Source organism: Mycteria americana, chromosome 1, assembly GCF_035582795.1.
Source record: "Mycteria americana isolate JAX WOST 10 ecotype Jacksonville Zoo and Gardens chromosome 1, USCA_MyAme_1.0, whole genome shotgun sequence".
Taxonomy (NCBI): Eukaryota; Metazoa; Chordata; class Aves; order Ciconiiformes; family Ciconiidae; genus Mycteria; species Mycteria americana.
In genome coordinates, this window is record NC_134365.1 from 112,077,268 (window position 1) to 112,101,198 (window position 23,931).

The 23,931-nt window shown below is 39.4% G+C and overlaps 1 protein-coding gene across 4 annotated transcripts in view; it reads left to right on the forward strand.

The window, feature by feature from the left end:
• Positions 1-3,404, forward strand: part of USP25 (ubiquitin specific peptidase 25) — a 100,176-nt gene extending 96,772 nt beyond the window's left edge. For all 4 annotated transcript variants that reach the window (XM_075516726.1, XM_075516718.1, XM_075516727.1 and 1 more), the window contains 3 exons: positions 535-658; positions 1,366-1,561; positions 2,007-3,404. In XM_075516726.1, the coding sequence (XP_075372841.1) occupies positions 535-658; positions 1,366-1,561; positions 2,007-2,179 (493 nt within the window). In that variant the 3' untranslated portion in view covers positions 2,180-3,404. The remainder of the gene's footprint in view (positions 1-534; positions 659-1,365; positions 1,562-2,006) is intronic.
• The last annotated feature ends 20,527 nt before the right edge of the window (positions 3,405-23,931 follow it).

Below are 23,931 nucleotides of genomic sequence, written 5' to 3' on the forward strand. Positions count from 1 at the left end.
TTTGCTTTTGAAATGCTGTCCTGGCTTCTTCCATCACTTTAGACTTCAATAGTTTGGAAGAACTTACAGTTAGTGAGGCTAAAAAGCACCGGTTTATTTTTTAGAAATAAGGTGGCAGCTTTATCTCTTATTTGCTATGGTGTAGAATGCTATCAAGATATATATGGCAACAGAAGATCAAACCTAATGTGACATAAATGCACACAGGAAAAATTAAGTTTTCATGTATACTCAAGGCTAATCCAAAGCTATTTTTGAAGTGAGTGAAATGATATCCATTGGTTTCAGTGAGCTTTGGATCAGACTTCATGTGCGTGTGATCTAACCTGATAATAAAATAAATTGTTCTAATGTGCATAAAAGATGAAATTGTGTGTTAGAAAAAACATTATGAAGAGATTGGTGGGGAGGGGTGGACTTACAGTCAAACAAGCAAGTGAAGTTATGTATCCTTTGAAGAGCGCAGTAGTTAGCTTGAAATAGGTGGTACCTGGATGTTGCATCTAATGTTTTTGTTTCTTTACTTTACTTCAGCTATATGGAAGCCTTGCTCTACCTTATCTATGCTTACCAGAATAACAAAGAACTCTTGTCCAAAGGCCCATACAGAGGGCATGATGAAGAGCTGATATCTCACTACAGACGAGAATGTTTGCTAGTAAGTGAAGGGTGAAGTATGTTTCAAAAAGTTGAACTTGCTGCATAGCTTTAACAGAACTAATTAGTAGAAAAGTGTTGCCATCATGTAAAACAAAACCAACCAAACCCCCTTTTCATTAACAAGTTAATACTTAGACTTGTGTAAGGAAAAAAAGCAAAAGTAAGAAGGAAAACATTATTCCCATTTTTTTGAATAATCTTTATTTCATTTTAAATTTTATTTTTTTTATTTTTTTGAATAATCATCATCTTTATGACTGTAAATAGCGTGCTCACTACCGTCATGTCTGGGCTAGGTAGGAACGACAGTTGACAGTGTTGAGCAGACTCACCCTGTTGCCACAGTTTGGGGAGACAAATACTGGAAAAGGCATCAGCAGGAAACAAGGGTTTTTTTTTCTTGATTATGTCACTTTTAGCAATAGTGAGAAAACAAAAGCAGGCGATAGGACCTCAGTCTTAAAAAGAACAGCTGCAAAGGTTGAGTTGGCAGGTATCAGATGAAGTGGCTTAAGGAATAGCACAAGATCAAGTGGTTTAGTAGAGTATGTGTCTCATTGCTGTAAATGTTAAAGCGCAGCTGTGGTTAATTACCAGGTAGCTTTGTAGGAAGACTATGCTGTAAAACAAACAGAAACTGATGCATGGTAGAATGTGAAATGCTGTATACTTAAAGGCTTTCCTTTTTTGTGGTGGTTTATGAAGAAACTAAATGAACATGCTGCAGCACTGTTTGAATCAGGAGATGATCAGGAAGTAAATAATGGCCTGATCATTATGAATGAGCTTATTGTCCCGTGTTTGCCATTACTACTGGTGGATGAAATGGAAGAAAAAGATATTGTTGCTGTGGAAGATATGAGAAACCGTTGGTGTTCCTATCTTGGACAAGAAATGGAACGTAAGTCATTTATTCATTAAGGTAAAAGGCCCTTGCGCACCTTTTTTATAAATGTGATGTTTTCAGTGTCTTGATTTGAGCCTATATCTCTTGTGCCTTGCTAATGTATTTTGAGCTACCCTGACTTTTGAATAATACTGTACACATTTAAATAAACAGTTTTTCCATGTATTGCACTGGGGTATTAGGCCTTAAAGGAAACATGCTTTATGAATGGAAAAAAATTGTGTTGTTAGACCATCTGAAGGGGCATTTATATTAACATCTTACTAGGAATTGGTATGTCCTAGTTATTGCTGGCAGACCTGAAGAAGGTGGATTATTCCAAGTGAAACTCCTCCTCTTCCCACCCACCAATAAAAAAAAAGTCAATGTTGGGCAGAAAAAGGAGAATTCCACATGCAGATGTAAATGCTTATGTTTGTTTTTCTTGTTTTATTTGCAGCTAACTTGCAAGAAAAGCTGACGGATTTCCTGCCAAAACTGCTAGATTGTTCTACAGAGATTAAAGGTTTCAATGACCCGCCAAAGTTACCCTCTTACTCCACACACGAACTGTGTGAAAGATACGCCCGAATCATGTTGTCACTCAGTCGAACTCCAGCCGATGGAAGATAAATTCTGCAACCTTCCTAAGCACATTGTATAAACTTTTTTAGTTCTTAAACCTTGCCTTCCTGTCACAGGGTTTGCTTGTTGCTGCTATAGTTTTTAACTTTTTTATTTTAATAACTGCAAAAGAGAAATGACTGTACAAACTTTAGCCAGACTGCAAACAATTAAAGCTGAGAATCGCATGGCGCTCAGTCGTTTCAACCAGAATTGATGCAACATGCAAGTCTGATCATTATGGCAAAACTGCTTTTTTGCCACTTATCTGTTACAGTATTACTTTGCTTTTATCTTAAGATCCTTTACTTTATCAGCAGCTGTCTGGATCATTTTGTGACTGCAACTACTTTAAGTGTCCAGTGCTGTGTAAATACATGGTACTTGGTAGCTTGTAAATGAAATGAAAGAATAAAGTTTTATTTATGGCTACTTCTGTGTTTGCAAGCAGATACCTTGTATATTAGTGTAAAATACGGGTATTTTTAGAAGAGATACAGTATATTGATGGGTTACTCAATTTTATAGACAAGGTTCTTCAGGATTTATGGCCAGTTTAGTTACAGGTAGTTGGAGATTACTGTGTGTGAATATACTGAAAAACTGTCACAGTATTATACACTATGGTTTTTTGTGTATTCTTTACTGATCTGTATGATACTGCACCTGAACACTTTTATGTGTGTGTGTGGCCATGCCAAGTTTTTTCTGATAGTAGGGACTGGCTTCTGAAGCAAAACAATAATGGCACCTTCCTTCTATTCTAGAAAAAAAAAATAGAAAAATTAAAAGTATTTTCAATAGAAATATATTAAACCCTCTGAGCAAAATTTCTAGAAATTGATTTAAGTAGAGGAAATAAAGGTTTTAAAAAAGTGGAATTTATGAAGCTTAAGAATTAATCCATTTTTTAAATTGGTATTTTAGTCATGTAAGTGACGAGAAATAAAACCTTACATTAATTCCTTACTTGAAATAGGTTGCTATTGTTGCAACAAATATCTCGGAAATCTTTTGTCTGTCCTAATTAAATTTCTGTTGGAAGTGGAACAAGAGATCTATAGGGCTTGTTTTGTAAAACTGAAATACTGTCCGGTTTTAATGAAGAAACTTAATTATTTTGTGGAAAAAGAAATTTAATGCATCCTTAGGTAATCCTGTTACCTGACACTATTTTGATTCCTACTCTTTATAGAGAACTTTTTATGTTAGAACAGTAAAATATGTGAATATTTGTTTGTATGTTTTTATTGGAGCGGCACTGAACTTCTCATTACAAGCTTTCAAGTGGTGTTTATTCGAATATCTACTAATAAAAGAACACAGAGGGAGGGAAGGAGTCATTAAGTTCAGACCACCTAGAAATGTAGCAGGAATAAATGTAGGCATCTCATATGCAAGAAGAGGCAGAGTTCAATCTTAGTATGTACCAGTCTTGAAAGTTGTTCACTCTTGAGAGATACTGGATCACAACATACAGTGAATAGAGTGTGGCCTTCACTTAAAAATCTTTTTAGGGTTGTTTTCCTCTTCTGTTTTCAATACTGGAGTGCTTCATACTTTGTCAAACTATCCATTTATTTTATCAATTTTTTTAAAAAAGAATATTAACTCTTACAAGTGCAATACTACTCAGGAGCCTTTTTTTAGGTCTGAAACTATTGATGTGTGAAATATCACCTTTCAAGGAAAAAGATATGCATATTATGAAAAGAGTAAAGATGCATTTTAAAAGATTTCACATTTTGCATCTGTTGCACTTTGAAACTCAAGAATATGCTTACTTAGCACTGTGTATTTTTAAACAAGGTTTTGAACAGATTAGACTTCTCGTTTGCCTTTTTCAATAACGGTAAAAACAACTAAAAGTGAAAGAGCAATTTTATTTCTTTGCTAACAGGTTTTGAATTCGAATGTTTGTGAAAACTTTTAAGGAAAGCTCCCCTTTACCCCTGCAGGAGCCAGTTACCCTCATCATCTGTGTAATCTTCCATGACAAACACAGGGGAAAAGGCATTCTTTCTAAGGTAAAAGAGGAAGAAAGTATTTCACTTGGGAAGAATATGTAAGATATTTAAATTAAATGGAAGCAAGCAAGGACCAGATTATTTGCTCTTTTTGTTTCAGTTTTTTTCAGTTTCTTAAAGAATCAAAATAATCCATTGTAGTTCATAGTACTGAAGATAGATGTATTCATTTGCAATGACTTGAATTTTTGAGTTGAATTGAGAAGGTCTGTGTAGTAGAGCAGAAACAAACATGTATATATTTTACTGTTTTACTGTCTTTTAAATATCTTGTATGAATTTAAACCTTCAGTTAAATCACTAAGTACTATTTTGTCTTAAAAACCTTGCTTTTTTCACTGCAATAAGATAGCTGATAGCTTGGATTCACAATGCCTAGCACAAAACCTATACAAGTTACTGTGTAATGTAGTAAAACATACAGTTCATTTGGCTACCTGTTAATCTGTGACTGAATTATGTAAGTAGATATTTCTCTTCAGTATGGGAATTGAGAGATTTTTTTTTTTTAATCAGGCTTTTTTCAGTTTACAGAACACAAAAAGATTAAGGAATAGGACCCAAATTAATTTACTAAATCACCTGCACCATCAATTAAATGTAAGGGTTTCTTTTTCCAGATGTTGCTTTATACCGTGGAGGACCCTGAAGGCACTGCAGTCTTTCAGTTATGTACCTGACATAAACAGTAGCACACAGGAAACAGTCTGATACTGTCCAACAAACGTAAAGGTCCATAAAGAGAGACAATGGTGGTTGTTTATATTCTTCATTTTGTGTTGTTGCCTTTTTTCAGAGAGACAATGGTGGTTGTTTATATTCTTCATTTTGTGTTGTTGCCTTTTCTCAAAATCCAGGGAGTCCAAATGTCTGTGGGAGGCCTTATATAAACACAAGAATGTTGATGAAAAAATGCACCACTCTAAGTGTATAATAAATCACCTCATCTATGCAGCGTTTTCCAACATAAATATGTATGTTAATTTTTTTTAAAAATACCTTCTGGTTTTGTGTCTAGAAGGATGCAAGAAAAATGGGTATCAGTCACGGCATTGAGAGGAAAGCAGTTGCATCTTTCCATTACTTGCTTCTGGAGAGGATATTAATACAGATACGAAAAAGCTTTTATCCAAAGAGGTCTTTTAGCAAAATGCAGTAGGTAGAATTCAAAAGGGGAGTGATTCTTTCAAGTGAAACAGAATTATTTTTCATGTGATTGATACCCAGTTTTCCTTGACGTGTTGTGTCCTTGAAGATCTTTTGAAACCCTGGGCTTGATGGATAAGCTATTAACTGAAAACACTCTTAATTCCTAAGGAGCCTCTTTATTTGTAGGCAAACTAATTGTATCGGTAATTCCCCTAGTTGAGTTTCCATCAGCAGAACATTCCTGCTTGGCTCAGCTCTTCTCTTTCAGTTTTGATCCTTATGGGAGCGAAGCCACAAAACTTCTGCAGACACCTGTATTTCTTATAGCTTCAGCCATTGCTACCATACACACGTGTGCTCCCCCTTTATTGTCATGCCCTTAAAATCTTGGACTTGGCTACAAACTTTTGTTCACCATGAATTTCACATCTTCACTGTAAGTAGCAGGAAGAGACTCACGCTTCTCAGAAACAGCTTCTTGACGCAGCACTTTGAAAGAACAGCTTGACTTGCTTTCTGGTGGTTAGGATCAACCCAGATCCCCTTCTCACAGGCTGGGAAGTGTATAGTGAGAGAAAGGCTTATTTTCAGAATGGTGTTCACCGGATGGATTCATCATGAGTGTTAAGAATATGGTCATCCTTCATCTCTCCCCTCATATCTTAATTGAACTACCTCTCAAATAAAGGTTTGGGCTCCATGGTTCTTTCATTCACTGTCTTAATTTTTTATTTCCCCCCTGCCCTGTTTTTCCTCATTTAAGTCACTCGAGTATCTGCTTTCCAGGCTTTCTAGTTTGTTTAGTTTTTGCTTCACCATCGGCTGGTCTAACCACCATGCCTTTGCTACCGGGTAGAGCTAGTGATACGGAACCAGGATTCTTCTGCTTCCATCTGATTAGTGTGGGCTTCATTTTTCACCTCTACAGGCTCCTGGGTGCTTTTCTTGGAACCGCCCTGGTGTGTATGCCTGTGCAGGATCTGTGGGTCAAATAACACTGTCTACACACATGCTGTTTGGCAACTCAGCATTTGAGAGCCTGAAATAGGAATGGTATGGACAGTTAGTTCAAGCTGCAGATTTTTTTCTGTATAGTCTGTTGGCACATTAAAAAAAAAAGTGAATAATTTGTTGGATATTGACTTAACCGAGCACTCTCTGAACTGAGCACTTCAGAAGCATGAGGGGTGTCTCGTGCGCTGTGTCTCGGCACTATCTCTCCAGGTTTATGAAGGCTGTAGAGGCTGTTCCTGATGTTGAATAATCTTCACTTCAGTTTACCCTGATCCTCATACTTTGTCTTGAATTATTAAAACTGCAGTCAAATACAAATTTTGGCAAAAAGCTATGTCTTTCTATGCTGGTTTAAGTTGGTATGTGTGCAGTCCCTATCCATGTCTGTGTTCTCTATCTAGGTATTTCCTATCACTTTGTGGGACTGTATCTTCTTCATTATCTGTGTTAAAGTTCTCTGAACCCATTTGTATTTCATGGGCATGCAGGCAACAGGGAGAGCGCAATAATTCCTGTGCATTTCCTTCAAGAAATAAAACTTGTATTTTGTCTGTGACCTTAATCTGTAACAGTGAAACTTTTAATTAAACTGTGGTATAAAGGCTTGGAAAACATGTGGGAGTTTGGGGACGGGTTGCTTTTTTTTATTATAGATAACACAGAATCATAAGGTGGAGGGAATTACGACATAAACACAGTAAACTTTTATATGGATTAGGAAAAAAACTTTTTTTCAAGTACGCAGTTTTAAGCAAAAAAAGTCAGTGTTAAGTAATGCAGTTTGGAGGGAAAAAAAAAAAACCCTTATGCTTTCTTAGGGAATAGGTTGGAGAGTTAGGCTTTTCAGAGAAACCTTGATCTACAGAACTGAAAGTCTTGTAACTTTTAATAGCTCAAGGTAATACACTCTTGTAATCTGCTTATGAAGCTCTCTTGTTTGGAAAGATTCTTTAAGTTTTGCATCTCATGAAGCAGATTCTTTAAAAAACAAAACAAAAATAATAAAAAAACAACCAAAGTACCCTTCCCCACAAAATCAAATGACAAACTCCCCATTCCTTGAGGGAGATAAGATTGTTCTGAGAAGTCCAAGTTGCGTTTGGATGCTTAAAAGACTTCTTACCTCCTCCCTTCCATGCTTACAGCCTATTTTGAACAAGTACTTTCTGTTTTGGAATACGTACAATTTCCCTTTGAATTTCTGAAGGAAAATGTGTTACCTCCAATACCTTTGAAGATGAGATTAAGGCCTGCCATTATGTTTGGTGCGGATGCTTGTTCTACTCTCAGCTGATGGTGATTTTAGTTCTGTGGTTGTTGCAAGGTGCTTGAGCAGATGATTTCTCACTTCAATATCGATCTGTAGGATGGAGTCGTCAATATACTTTGCATACAAAGATTTATACTGCTGTGTTTTAAGAATTGACTCCACTTCCCCTTTTTCTTGGTCCAGTTTAATCCTCTTATTCAAATGCCTTGCGCTGGGCAAGTAAAACAGAACTGGATTTTGTTTGCCATCATTCTTGTCTCTTCCACTGAAGACAGTGACATCTCTGTGGTGTTGGGGCTTCTTAAGAGATTTTGTAGTGCTTTGTGCTTTGTGAAATTGTCTAACTGAAAGGGAAAGTGATGGAGTTAATTACCTGCTGGTTGTAGTTCACAGAGAAGAGCCATAATGATGTTTTCTAATTAGTAAAAAAGTAAAATAATTTCTCCTTTGACATAGTGCCCCACAAGATTAGGAAAGCTGAGTATTTTTCTAAGAAAATAGAAGCCACTGGGTAAAATCTGGCAAGTGTTAAAACTGGCCACAATCCCTTAGGGAGGGCACTTGCATGGATAGCGTGTTTGTTCTCCTTTGTTCTTGCAGTAGGCATGCAGCTAAAAATAGCGACTCAAAAGTATTTATGATGGAATTTTAACTGCTCTGTAGTAATTTTATGGGTATTTTCCTTTATATATGTTTGCTTTAAAGAGGCTTGTTTTGTAAATGCATAATGTCAATTCTTGGTGATAAGCACGAAAGTATGATGAGTTCAGATGGCTATTTTCTATCAGAAGTTGAAGTTGCGAAACTTTGCACTTATCCTCAGTTATCTCTATCCTACTAGCTGGCTAGTTCCCCCTCACCCCCAGTCAAAACACTTTTGAAACTAAGTAGTGGACTCAGGGCAGGCTATAATGTTCTCTTTTTTTAGTGAGAAATCAGTTGTTTGACAAAGAGGGTTCCAAGTGGCCTGAGGTAGCTACCAAATAATGGTAAGCTCTGGCTAAGAGAGGCTTGTAATATAGCCAGTTTTAAACTAATCTGTTTTATGCATTATTTCTGCTATTGAGACTGAATAATTTGGTTTTAAGTGGTGTGCTAAATGTTATAAATGCTGTTTACAAGCCCTCTATAAAAGGGTGCTGTACAAAGAATGTCTAAAGGGAAGTGCTGGACTATGAGTAAATGGGGAGGGCTTCTAAGTACTGTAGTCTAGCATCTCTTTCCAGAATGAAAGTATTGTGGGGTTTGATCCCAGGAGAGATCAGAAAAGAAATGAGAGGTGTTATCAAGTGCAGAAACACTTAGAGGTATGAACAGACAGAGATATTCCTTCAGGATTTCTGCAGAGCGGGAGAGGGAAGGCTGCTGTGTTCCCTCATCTTGCATTTGATCAGCCCCTGACTCAGCCCAGAGGAGACTCAGCGCTTCTCAGCAACGTAGGCAAAGCTGGATTTGGCCGTGAGAGGCGGAGTACAGGGCTCCCTTCTGCTGTGAGAAGGAGGGGAAACGGGTGCATTTTGGACAGGAGCCCTAGGGAGCCAGGCGTGTCGTTTCTGGACGTGGGAAGGATGGCAACAGTTAAGAGAAGCCCCCTCTTTTCCATAGGAGTCACTCTCCGCACACCGGCCGTTCCCCTCCTTCCCCTTGTCATGGGCAGGACTGCGACTCCAGGCTCATGCGTCGGCAGAGCAGGCGCAGAGCTGACAAGTCTGTCCACCAGCAAGCAGCCTGCTTTGTTGGCCAAGTGCCTGCTTTGCTACTCTCCTGTTTAGCGTCACACCGGCAAGCTCATTTTTACTTCTTTTTAAGTCCCTTCTGAGCCTTTCTTTTCCAGGGTACTGGCCCTGTTGGATAGGTGAAGCGATGTTCTGTCTTCCTACATAGTGAAGCGGAGGATCCTGTATTAAACTTGTACTCAACTGAATCCAGCTTACAGAGTAATCTCAGCTGCACTGTAGTTGACTGACTCGTGGCAATGTATATCCTTCCTTCAAATTTTACAGCTTTGTCAGATTTCACCAGTTATTGCTTATGTTTCAGCACGCCGATGGAGAGATCTTTGCAGGACCTGACTCCTTCCCCTCCATTCGCTAGTAATGCTTCCCCTGGAAGGGAGTTCCCAGTAACAAGAAACCTGTATGTCATGACTCCACAAAAACTTATTTGGAATAAAACATAAACTTTTGGCCTTACAGCTGTCTCGGGCAGCATTAAGAGCCACGAGGTTGTAATGGGATAGCCCTTGTGATGGTCTGTGGTCTCTCCCTGTAGGTAGTGACGGAGCGCCCTGCACCGCTTGGCGCAGTTCGACTTGGCACTAGACTTTGACACCAGCACAGCGTGCTGTCATGAAATAGTTTTCATGGTTCTCCAGAGTAATAGCAAATGTCCCGATAGTATGTGCAGAAGGGTCGTGTAGGAGATTATCAGGTTGCATATGGGAAGCTACTTCTATGCGTTAAGTCCCCGAGTTACAAATTTCCGCATTAGTAGTAGGCCTCTTACACCAGAGAAAGATAGACACTCCGGTTAAAATGACATCAGACGGACTGCAAATGAACATAGATATGCTGAAACTGAAACCTTTGTTTTCTGAAAAATCTTACAGGGTCACAGCCTAACAACGAGGAATACATTTAACATACTTGAAGTTTCCTATTTGTTCAATTTTGACCAAGCTCTTACCTACTGTATTACAATGTTTTAAAAGTTTTTATTTCTTACCTTAAATGGCCCATCTCTCCCTAAACTAGGAATCTGGAAGTTTTCACTGGAGAGCTCAGTGACAGTCTATACATAATTTTTTTTTTTTAACTTTCCTGTTGAGCTTTTCAGCTGACCTACACAGGAAATCATGTAAATTGAATGCATTAATTTGGACACCCTTTCTTCTTTAAGTGTGTAAAGCATAGGTATTATTGACAGTGCTTTTATCATGCAGATTTTACAGTGCCTGTGGGTTTTGTCTGGACTGGGTTTAGTTTGCTGTTAACGCCCGTCATACTTTTTATGTTTCCTAGAGAGCATAATGGTGTAAGTGATGACTTCAGAGTCTCTGATGACGTATTGTCTCAGGGAACAGGGTTCGCTAAGGCCTGAAGTATATCGCTGCTGCGCTCCGTTAAAAACATGAACGCTTTCCGCAACGGTGGAGACAGCTGCTTATCTGGGGAGGCTGTGGGGATTTAATCCCCAGGGGAAAAGGATTCTGAAATATTTTAAATTTCTTCTGTCTATATAGATATACCGAAAGTATCAAAGTCTGGCTTTGGGTGATGTGAAACTGCAGAACGACAGCTGGAGGACGTTGCTTGCGCTCGGGGCGTAGTTCTGTAAGGCCTCAGGATGCTCTCTGCCCTTAGGCGAAAGATTTCCAGCCACAGGTAGGCAGGAGCCCCCCTTCCCTACGCTTGGAGGCCGCTTTCCCACGAGCTTAATTCTTCAGCACCCCGACACGGCCTTAAGGGCGCGATGGCGATCCTGCGCGGGCTGCCGTCCGGCCCCGTGACCGGAGGCGGCTGCAGTTCCCACGGCCGGACGCCGCTGAGGTTCGGTGACACGGGTGGGGGGTAGGGGGCGGGGCATCCCCGGGCGGGGGCGGGGCATCCCCTCCGCGGGGCGGGAGGGCCACCTGGCGGTCACCGCCCTGCCTGAGGCGGCCCCGTAGCCGGGCCTGGGCGGGCGGGAAGCGCGGGAGCCTCCGCCGCTCCTCCTTCGTCTTTTCTCTGGGCCGTGGCGGGTCGGAGGGGTGTGCCGGCGGCGGCTGCTCGCCTCCTCTGACTTGTAGCGGGGTAGGTAAAGGGAGATGGGTGTAGGCCTGCTGGGTGCTTCGCTCTCGAATGAACACCGAAGTTGAGCCAGTCGCTGAAAAGCCAGGGCCGTTTTAAAATACGTTTGATTCCCCCCGCCCCCCCCCCCCCCAGCAGTTAATGCTGGGCTTTGCTCTGCCTGGGCAGAAGGGCACATTAGAGGTTATTTTGTTCTCATCACACTTCATACCTGTATTTGGCTGCAGCAGGGCAAAATAATTTTATACTCTTTGCTGATGTCTTCATAGGAACCAGAACAGTTTCTTTCTTTCCTTGGGCTGGAAACATGGTGTAGATTTTACTACAGAAAGCCTGATGCGATTAGCTATTTTGTTAGGGTCGGCAGCTTCTTTCAGTAGCTTGTGCCGATGGCTGTAGTTCGTCTTGCCGTTCGTACTAAACAGCTTTCTGATTTTAAAACGGCCAGTGGTTGGTAGTGCAACGCTTTTAGCCACCGGTCCTTTTGCTCTGAAATTCGCTTTTGGATTGGTACCAATCCTATGGCTTTGGCAGGGTGTGCCAGCTCCCGGGAAGCGTTCCTAGGAAACTGGTGGGGCTTTCTGAGACCCCGGGGTGCCTGCGAACAAGGGAATCAAGGATAGTTTATTAGAAGACGTTTAAAAATAATCTGACATATTGTGGATTTAATCTTTTTACCTTGAGGTTGTGTGCTAATGACAGATTCAGGGTAGCCATATGCTGGAAGTTTTCAGGAACTTTTGTTGGAGCTGGTGTTTTTGTTGGTTGGTTGGTTGGTTGGGGTTTTTTTAAGTTTCTAGGAAAATAGTTATTTAAAAGGCTGCTACTGATGCCTAGCAGGGAAGAGAAAGAATAGTCTATGAAACGATGGAACGGTACTTCAGTGGGTACCTAGAGCCAGTCACTTACTTACTAGTTAGTGGGTTAGTAACTAACTAACAGATTTCTTGCCTGTTTGGAAATGCGTGCATGTGAAGAAGCAGTAGTGAAAACAAGATGATCTCACTTGGTCTAAGTCACAAAGGAAAAAGTCCACAGAAATGCTTGAGTGAAGAAATAAAATTGCTGCCTGTAATTTTGGGCACCATGTTTTAACTGCTACTGTTCCTAGCAAACCAGATAGTTTTGACCTAATGTGCCACACTAATTGCTCCAAAAATGGCAGTTTGTCTCTATTCTAACATGTATGGCAGTGTCCCCTGCCTGCTTGATCAGCATCACGATACTTTGGTCATTGATACTGGTACACAAGGTCTGTGGCTTGAGCTTTTCTGCTGTATTTGAACTTGTTCCAAAGAAGGCGTCATCGCAGTGCCTACCTGAAACCAGAGGTGCTTGGAGGTCTCCAGCATCCTATTTGGTGCTTAAGCAGAAACGAAGAAGGAATTAATCTTTATTGCGTTCACCTAGTTTGAGATTTAGGAGGCAGACCGAAGATTACTTTAGCTAATTAGACTCTCTAATTGGATTTTAAAAGTTATTAACCTTTTAAATAGGCTCTCCAGAGTGGTATGTCAGCATGTACCGAGCTAATTTTCAGCCAGCTATTGGTTCCACTTGCAGGGCTGACAAGTGGAGGGCAGGCAAGGGTCGGGTCTCTCCTTGGTGAAGGGAGGGTAGGAAAACGTCTGTGGCCATGCTGTGCCTTGACCAGGGGTGCAGGAGAGGAAGGTGGTGCTCTGGCAGCGAGCGCACAAGTGCAGGTTCTCAGCCTGTAATGCTGGGCTGGGTGCGTGCCCAAATAGCTTTCTGCCTTACCTTCTGCATCACTTACCACTAATGGAACTAGCTGGGGTTTTACCAGGAGGCTGAATGAAGAAAACTCTTCCCAGTGAGAGTTCTTCTGTCCTTTGACTCCGTCTTACCTTTGTGTTTGCCTTTCCTGTGGCGCATATTACAACATTTCTTCATCCCACAGACAGTAAGGAGTTCCTTCTACACAAAACCCTGAGATGCACATTACAGAGTACTGAAAATGACTGGCCAAAGTTGTGGGGGGGACAAAAGATACAAAGCAGCATAATATTTGCTGGGCATATTGGAAGGTACAATTAGTCTTTTACAATTTTTGGACTAGGACTGTTGGCGACTTTTTCATTCTTGATGAATTTAAGTGGTGCTCAATGTTTGCTCCTCTGTGCCACTCAGTCCCATGTATGCAAGGCCAAAATAGCACTATATGAAAATGTCAGAGAGAACCTGAGATGTTTAGACATACTCATGATCAAAATCATGAAGGTGGATGGAATCTGGGTCTGCTGTAGCATATCTACAAGAGCTTTCCTGAGTATTTCTCCTCACCCAGTTTTCTTTGGAACCTCTGAAATTTTCTTTCTCGCCTTAACAGCCTAGCAGTATATGAAGTTATATGGGCAGGAAAGAAGATACACGTTTATTTACTTAAACTTGCCCTATTAAATAGAACCCAAATTTACAGCACAAAATCTCTCAGGTATTCTGTTTTCATATAGCAACAAGAAGTTTAAAAACCCCAACTCTCAAGATCCGTTGCATTTTTCTTTCTTGTCGTAATAAGTACTTTTCCACTGCTTGTTAGTTATAGCAGTCTGCGAGAGCTGGAGGACTGAGGCCAGCACTAAGCCAGTTGTGGTGTCCATGCTAAAGACCTGCTATTTGATGGATTTCATTAACGCAGCAGCTGCTCTGTGCTTGCTGCTTTTCTTCCTGTTTTCTTGACCAAAAATGATGATCTACTTGCTATGCAGAGCTCAGCCTTACTGTCCCGGCTGTGTCACACTGTGGATTGCTGGCAGCACGTCATACAGCTGTCAGCCTGGTGACGATGGACTTCTGTCACTTTGCAAATGGAAAGCTCAAGGGCTGACAGCAGTCCTCAGCTGCCAGCCTGCTCTATCAAAATCCTGGCAGTGAATAGAAGGAAATATGTCATGCTTCTGGTGCTGAGCTTTTTCCGTAGTTGCACTTCCAAATGCTTCTCTGAAAAGTAGCAGTAACTTTCTTCAGTTGCGTATCATGCTCATTGCAACATATCCAGCGAGAAGGTTTGCCAAAGTCAAGGATGGAGTTAGTGCATGCAGTAATAACAGTTGCTTTTTTTATCACACGGATATTTGTTCTTTTTATGCAAGTTTGCTGTGTTCAGCCTGGAGTGAGCAACTTGTAGCTATGGAATGCCAGACTGATTTTTCTTAATGGAGTACCTACAGCGGTGGGAGAAGTAAAATAAAAACAGCAATTTTTTTTTTTTTTTATAAACTCCAAACAAACAGTACTTTACCTGCCCTTACATTATTACCAGCTATATGCATGCCTTGTTGCAGAATGAAAGTGCAGTAAATTTTTTTTTTTGTCATTATAGTCTTTGTTTCTGCTGTTAAGCTCTTTCTAGACTATACTGGGAGACTTCTGAACCAGTTCACTGTCCTGTGTGTTAAACCTAACATAGTGCAGCACTATGCCCTCTTCATGTATCAAGGCTTATAAGTCTTCTGTGTGGTTCATTCAGCAAAGTTTATGCTGTAATGGAAATGTTCAGTGGGAATAAGTAGTTGTAACGTCTATGGTCTGAAATGATGCACACTTGGAAAAATCTTGATGTAATGAGGGGTTATAAAAGTATGAAAACTAGATTCCTGCCCTATTCCTCCTCTGAAAGATTGATTATACATTTCTTGGAAACGTGCTTTCAATTTTGGAGAACCAAGTATTGTCTGTCATGGTTTATGAGCAGGTATCCCTGTGCAAATACAGCCCTTCAGCACTTGGACCTGACACTCACTTGAGGTAGAGGGAGGAGCACAAAACTTGGAGATGTGTAGTCTCATCATCACCTTCTGGTTTGTGTTAGAGAATATTCTTGAAACCCCAGCTGAGAGAAAAGTTCTGCTGTTAGCATACTGAAATCATTAACGGTGAGACTGGATACCTATCTTGAACATCTTTTAATTTTAAAAGACAGAGTGGAGAAAGATATGTCCTCCCCAGCATATAGAAAGGAAACTGAGCAGAAATAAACAAAAAATAAGGTTAGGCCATGTGTTTGAGGACTACGTTTCTGACCTGGGTATTGAATCTTACTTCTAGAACCACAAGCTTCTAGAGAAGCTGGATGATTGCTCCCTCTTTCCCACTCAAGAAAACCTAAAATATGTTAAAAACAAGTCTTGATTATGTACTGTCAAGCCAGTCTTCATCTGTTCCTCCTAATAGATTAGACAGAACAGTTGCTGGCTGTAGTCTGGGATTGGCAAAGATATGTGTGTGTATATATATGTGTGCGTTTGTGCGTGTATTCTGATTCTTCCTCCACAAAGGAGGAAAGGGTATACACTGTATGGTCAGAAAAAGACAAAAACTTTCAGACTCACATTTTAACAAGTTCTGCATGGCTGTAGGTTGCCATGCGAGCAGATTTGTTTGCAAGGGCTCAGTGGTTCCATCTTGAAAGCTGATAATCAATATTTTTGTTCAAAGCTACTCAGACCTCTGCAAATATGCAACCTTAAATATGATTTAAAGATTTTTTTTGTTTGGATTTTTTAAAAATTAATGATTTTAAAAATCACTTTCAAAAGTAACAAAGCATATAAAAAGTATAAAGAAACTGAAAAATCTATAGAGATACTAGTTCAAATACATGCATACAGGTTTTGGAGCGCTATGTGGAACAAACACACTTTTCAGCTCTTGGTATCTGATATATTCACACTCCAAGTCTAATCTGTGTTTCTTCTCTTGAATAAAATTGTCACTTTATAGCTAATATGAAAGAAAATGTTATTAACAGTATAGGTGAAAGCAGAATAACACTCATTTTAGAATAACTGTTATGTCCAAGTCAATTAAAACTCAGTTTTATTATGCTGATATTAAAACTGTTGGAGTGTGTGCACCATAGGGAATTGTTCAGCTATTAGCTATTTCTGTGCTAAATGGAATTTCAGCCAAGCTATTTTTTGGGAGTAAATGCTAAAAAGAAAAGCAGGACTTAAACTGCCACTTTCAGCTTCTAGTTTGTACCTTTTTTCCTCTGTTAAAGCCTTTGTGTCCCAAGTGAACTGTAAGATTCCAGAGATCAGAAGTGTTTTGTGCGTGGCTTTTTGCATGGCTACCATGGATCACTGTTTTTATAAACAGCAGCAGCAACTTGGATACCGATGCAATACAACCTTGTTGAAATGACCGTTTAGTGGCAAGTGGTCCTAGGATCCAGCTTTTAGTCCTTATTTAGTTGTACTTCTCTCCTCCTGAAGGAAGGGGGGTGAGGGGGGAAAGGTTTGCTGTCATCACTCGTGTCAGAATTAGCTGCTTTCCAGTCCTCTCAGTCGTAGTAGATCAAACTGCTGTGCAAACTCCTCTTGGGAGTAGGTGGTATAAATGCACTGAGACACCTCCTTCTCTGTGATACCTGAAAAGTTTAGAAGAAAGAGAATTGAATCTAGAGTCACTGCTACCTTACTGATGGTGCCGCAGAAACCAGACAGGTTCACAGGAGTTGTTGTCACGCGGTTGACGCTTCCTTGCAAAAATCTTTGGCACTGGGCTGCGAAATTGCTAGATAGCACCCTAAGCCTGTTGCCTTACCAGGACTCCTGTTGTGGTACTGACATATAAGGAAGGTGAGGCTTAGCTGTCTTTAGCCCTGTTAGTTTCTGGTGCTAAGTGCTTCTGATACTCTTTTAAAAAGAATAACAACCACCACCACCTCTCTGTCAATATTTTGCTTTACAAACTGGTGCTGAATGTACTCCTGTAATTTCCTCCTCCAGTTCTCAGAGGTAAATGCCCTTCTTGATTTTGAAGTGGAGGAAACATGCAGTTTTGAATCCCATTTTTGGAAATTGTGCTATCTCTATAATCACGGAAGGCAGAGAGCAACATTAGACATATGTAAAACATGGTTGTTTTGGTTGTTTTTTTTTTCTTTCCCTACTGCAGTCCCAACTGCTTTTTCTAAAATCCTATTCAGCAATTTGAGGAAAAGTTTTAAGGGCCAGAACAATTCAAGTACAAGTTAAAAAGTGTTTAAAAAGTGTTTACTAGGAAAACATGTAACAGCAGCAATATGAAGCTTTGAATATATTGCTCCTGTGTTTTCCATAACTGGTATTCTGATGCTGGTTGCATGTTGTATAAGTAATGGTATAATTTATTTTAAGAAAATAGCATTAGAAAACAAATACCATTATTCTGACGTCAGAAGTGAGTGAAGCAGTGGGGCCTTTAAATCTCATTGCTGCAAAAGAATCTGGGGTGCCCACATCATGCTGTTTTTGGGGGGTTTGGTTTTGTTTGTTTTGTTTTGTTTTTTAAGCTGATTGTCTCCCATGAAGTTCTACATGATCAGGGTGCTTTTGTTTGGCTTAGGTGTTTAAGCGCTGTGAAAAAAAAATGGGGAAGCATGGTGCAAGAGAGAATACTAATGATTAATATATATATATGTCTATGCCTTTTACTTTTTAATTTCGGGTGAGCTTTCAAAAGAAACGCCACTACAGTAAACACCTTAGTATAGGTGTTTACTGTAGTGGCGTCTCTTTTGAAAGCTATACTATACATTGGGGGGCAACACTTAATTTCCTTAAACCTTCTTTGAAAATGAAAATACTTTCTAGGAGATGAGGAAATGTTTAAGCAATAGGATATATGAAAGCTATCTACTCTTCCTTCAAAAACAAGAATGTAAACTATAAATACTTTCACAAATGTGTTCCTCTTACGTAGGTCTGCAAGTTTTGATGATACCTAAGCAATGTGTATGCAGTTTTTCAGTAGTCATGTGAATTTACCCAGCTTTCTAGCAATAATGAAGTGACGAAGAGCTGTAGCTGTACTGTTTTAAATATTCTTTTTTTTTTTTTTTTTTAAATGATCACTTGGGCCTCTGGAAGTTAGACTTGACGTGTATTATTAAATATTGACTTTTCAGAGCCTCAGTCAGTCTTTTAAGACATTGAGGAATTTTATCATATAGGCTTGGGAAGCACTGTACCCTTAACATATCTACAATACTGTGTTTTACTATTAGTTCAAAAATCTGATGATCCTATTCCTTAAAAAAAGGTTATCTTTTTTCATTTATTTTTGTATTTTCAGAGGATTGAGGGGACACTGTAGGAAGAATGGAGCTGTTCTAATGGAGGATAACTTGCTCTTCTGATGAAAGTATTTTCTTGCTCATCTCATGCAATGAGTGTTTGTTAACAGCATAAGCAGCCAACTTTTGTTCTTGTGTGCTTCAGGTAAGATATCTTATGGTTTGGGGTTTTTTTCGCTAATAGGAGATGGAGCTGGGCATTCCTTTTTTCTCCTAAGTAACACAATGTTTGCCTGTTCAGCAAACTGAGGCCTTAGAAGAATAGTCATATGCCTGCATGTTTTCTGGTAAGTTAAGACTACTTTGGAGTGTTTGCAGTGGATCAGTGAACCTGATCATGGTATTAAAATAGCACAATTTAGTGTAATTTCTACTGTAAACAATCTTTTAATAATGTTTTTATTAATTTATCTTAAGACTTAAGATTATATATCATGTAGCCATGTATTGTTTAATTGTTGGCCCCCCACCAAGTGTTTCATAAGGTGTCACATACTTTGGGACAGTTTCTAGAGAAAGACTCTTCTTCCTCAAATGTGTTGCGTGGCTATGAGATTATCTGATTTGCTTTCTTCAGTTTTCCTTTCCAGCTGAAGTCTTTGCTCTATGAGGGACTCTTCTCTTGAAGAGGTTGAGGTAGAATTAAATGAGTCCTATAAATCCGGGAGGGCTTTAGCATGGTTGAGCAATGAACCCTTATGTTGCTCGCAGCCTTGGAAAAAAATGCCTGCTGGTTCAAGTGAGCCCCAAGGCTGCAGGGTGTCAGAAGCTGAGAGCATATAGTAGAGGAAAAATCATGATGTGCTTGCCTCAGTATTTCCCCTAGGATTCATTACTGGATAGTGACAGCGGCAGGATGCAGGTCTGGAAGAACTCTTGGCCCTGCCCAGTACAGCCCTTTTTATGTTTCTGTTACCTGACATATCTGAGCTTTCCTGCCTGCCTCATTCTGTGACATGGGCTTTGGTGGAGGATCCTCCACCACACCTCGGGATCCATCCAGAAGGATTAGGATGGGAAGCCACCCTGCACCTTTTGTGGTCATTTTCTGCCCATTTCTGCAAGAGCAGATGCAGGTGTGTTCAGTCTTTCATGCTATTTGCTGACCCTCTATCAGCAACCGAAAAACATTTCCTGTAAGGTGCTTGGGTAGGGAAAGAATAGAGAGTGGTTAAATTGAGAAACTTCTTTGGCCAGCTGTGCTTTGCAGTGCCTCTCAGTAGGAGGTGTTTGTTGTCTTTCTCCTGTCTAAACCAAGGCTGAAATTTAGTTTGAATGTCCTCTAGCCATGCAATACCACTGGGAATGAATTCTGTAAAACAGCCTGTATCAGGCCTGTACAAATTGTAGACCTGTTTAGGCTGAATGAGCTTTAACTTTGTTATGTTAGTACAGAATAATTAGCAGAAAAACCAAAATGCAATTTTGTCTAAAGAATGGCAGTTCTGGGGCTTTACCTCACCTATAGCCTTGCAAGGCTTTTAGTGTCCTGACAAGCAATCTGTCAGAGCAGGAATGTTGAGTGCATTCATTTTTTAATTCTGTTCTTTTCTTACAGGAGCTCAAGTGACTCCACTGAAACTCTGGCATTTGTCACAGACAAAATTAGGTCAGAAGAGAGCACAGAGGTACTGAACTGAAAAGAGATAAATTCATCCTTAGAAGGAAAAAAAAAAAGTCTCAAGCTGCAAACTTGGGTTTGTCTCCTCCACATAAGGTAAGACTTTTCCTAAGGGATTTTCCAGCCAAGCTAGCAGTATCTTTGATATAAATGCACTATCAAGTTCTACAGAAAGAATATTAAATATTTTTTGTTGAGCTATGTAACTTCAAGTAACTAAAAAACAATTTTTTTTCCTAAATGTAAACAAAAGCAGCCTAGGGAAGAATCTGTTCCAGTTTGGTCTTGTGGTTGGGGTCCAGTTGTGCAAGCAGCTGAGCACGTTTAGGTACCAGCAAGAGTGGCGGATTTTATTTCTTGTCATTATTTTGCAGGACCCTAGTACTTGTGTTCTGGTTATTACCAGTCTGGTGATAAAGCTAATATTTAAAAACTGACTATATGTATGACTGACTACTGATGTGACATTTTCCAATATGAAAAACTATAACTTTCTAATTGACATTTAAGGAAACAAGTATTAGCATCTTTGCTATAGAGCATATTCCTTAATTGCAGATGCTGTTATAGTTTAGATAAGGTTTTGAATTTTTCACTGGGCCCAATTTAATATGTACATACAGAAATAGCACACTCTTAGGACATAGGCTTGTGAAGAAGATGCCTCTGGTTTTACCTAAATATCTTTCAGAACATATTGGTGTATTTGCCACTTGCTCTTCATCTCATGTAAATCTGATATTACTCAGATCCTTTCTACAGGGATTCTTCTAAAAAGCTTTTGTAAGCAGTTAATTCACCTGTTGCATTCACTACCTAAAGCCATAACATTATTGCCTCTACCAATAAACTGGGTAAGTCTGGGTAACTGCTCCAGATCTATCAGTTATTTTTGATAACAAAAAAAAAATATTGAAAACTTTCTTACAAACAACCTACAACTTTCTCCAATAGGACAATCATCTGGTTCACACTGAATGGCACATCATCTAACATTTAATAGTCCCAGTGAATCAAAGTCTTTTTCAGCAGAGAGGATGTGGGGAAGAGTACAGGAAAGGGCAGGCAGGATACAGGAGATGGTTTCTGATGATTTTTCTAATGGTAATAATGTGTTATATCATGTACTGTGTACTGGTGCTGCTATTTACCTATATGATGTGACTGAATTCCTTGAGGCTGTTCACATGTGCAATCTTAAGCACACGTGTGTTTGCAGGCTCAGTGCCTTAGTCCGCGGGTTGTGTGATCTACACACAGTCTCCTGAGTAAGAATGAATGGGTTCTTACCCTTAAGAACAGGGTACCTGGGTGCAGGCTTCTGCAAGTGGAAAGATAAGGCAGAAGCTGTTCAGCTGTTTCCTGATCAGGAGAAAGAACTTGACAGAGCTCTGGCCACCAGGCTGCGACCCTGACAGTGAACAGCTGAGGTGACCAATGACCCCTAAAATATTTAAATACAGCATGAAGCAAGTCAGGAAAACACATGTGGTTCCAGATGTTCTGGGGTATATGTCAAATCAAGGTTATGAATAGAGTCCACATAGTCCAAATGTAAAATATCTGAATAGAAGCGCCTCCAAAATTTGACATCTGCACCCTAATACTGAATCCTCATAGTTGAGGCTAAGTTTAGCAGTGTTTAGAAAAAAAACCTAGTCCTATTTAGAATGTGGAATACCTACTAATTAAAAATAATTATTTAAATTAAATTTAAAAATTTAAAATATTAAATTTAATATAAAATCAAAATAAAATAAATTTTTTTAAAAACATCTAGCTGAATGAAGATCTTGTTTTCCCTCATCTCTTAACAAAACTTTGTGTGGGAGTGTACTGCAGCTATGCAAAGTGTAGTTGACAAAACTTAGTAGGTGTTTGTTTAAAAGCATCTCTTATCACCAAGTAATTTCTAATAGCTTAACTTTTGATACTTCTGATATTGAAAATTATTTTTGTAACTATTTTTTAGCAAATTGCCAAATGTTTATGTAAAAGCATTTACTGTATTTGCAGCTGTATCTTGGGGTGTCAGACACTGACTTTTTTAGCTAATTTATTTTAAGAATTATTATTCTAATTTAGCACATCCTATAGTAAAATCAGATTCTGAAAGGTAAGGACAGACTTTTTGTAAGGTTGGTAAATCAAAGTTATTCTGTAAGATCCTACTGTTATTGCTAGATCATATAATTAACCAGCTTCTAAAGAATTACCACATCTGCATATGGGAAGAATAAATTGCTGAGGTAGAAAGAACAAGACCTTCTTAATGTCCTTGTAAATAACATGGAAAATCTGAAGATTTGCCTGGGAGCCAATGTAAAAGAAAAATCTAGTTTAACGTGCTGACCTGATTCTGTTCCTCTTCGTAACCTTGCTATAAGGTTTTAAATCAGATGGAGCATATTTGAGAACCTAATAGAAAGCAGTATGGTTAATGAAGTGTTTTACATGAAATGCAGAAAAATATTAGTAATTCTGGGGTTGGGTTTTTTTTTTGTTGGTTTTATTTTCTTTCAAATATGGCAAATGATTTTGGAGCATAAGTATATATACACCAAAGCGTGTTTGTTTTGACATGCTGTCACTTAAATTTAAAAAAAGAAAAACCTATGTCTGTGTACATTCACATACATATGTATTTGTGTACACACACATTATATTTCATTGAGATGAAAGATAACAATTGTTTTCTTAAGAATAAGAGGCTACATTTTAACACAAACTTTAAGAACTTAATGATGTTTTTCAGTTATTACTACCCCAAATGGCTGCACCTATTGCTTTCTTCAGGTCTGATGAAAATAAGTATATTGAAACACCTTTTCTGCATCTTATGTATCAGCCATGTTAGGTACTACAGCTTAAAAACAAGACTGAGAAAATTAAGCTCTATGTCTCGCTAAGCAGTAGGATATTTGCAAAGAAGATGATAATGGAAATTACAGTAGCTCAGACTAACTGCTTTCTCTGATACCAAATGAACACGGTGCCAGAGCATTTATCTTTGAAATGCTCCCAAAGCTGCAGTTGCTCAAGGGCTATAAGGGGCAATCATTTGAGACAAGGACAAGTCAAATGTCTCTTTTTGAAGTGCCAAATTGTATTTTTTCGAGCAGTATTCTCAAAATGGAAGATAAAGTTCAGAGTCTTTTGCAAGAGAGCTTCAGTGCAATCTGCACTTTGGAGAAAAGTCACTGTGGTTTAAGTGTGAGTGGTAAGGACTTTTGCTGTAGTAAATGAAAGCAAAGGACTTCAAAGTTCAGCGTTTGCCTTGCAACAATTGCCGGCTTCTGATATCTAGACTCATAAGTGAGGCTGATCTTCGCTTTCAAAACTGCTAATTTTGTCTCAGAGGTTGAAATTGTCAGGGAGAAACCAGACCTCCCTACAGCTGAATTGTGATTTTCATTTCAACAGACTGCTTGTAGGTAGGAGTTCTCAGGATACCTGCACAGCTTTTCATTTGCCCCGTGTCTGCCTTGTATGAATGGAGCTGATTGGGAATTTTCTAGTTAAAGAAATCTGATCTAATTCTGATTGATAAGAAATCTTCCTGACTGCCCTTTGGGGGGGTGGAAGATAAGAAGAGAGAAAGAGAAAGGTTCTGCTGTCAAATAGCAAGTAACACCGTTAAGAAAGCTCCTACCAAGAAGCTGAGCTTCAGGCTGAGATTGCTGTATCTCCTGCATGACCAGAGGGTGTCCCCCAGCCATCAGCTGTCCAGGCAGGGTCTGTTGCTCTGTTTATACAAAGTGGAATAGCTCCAGCAGAGCTGGAGGTACTTTCTCCTAAATAGCTGGTGATCAAG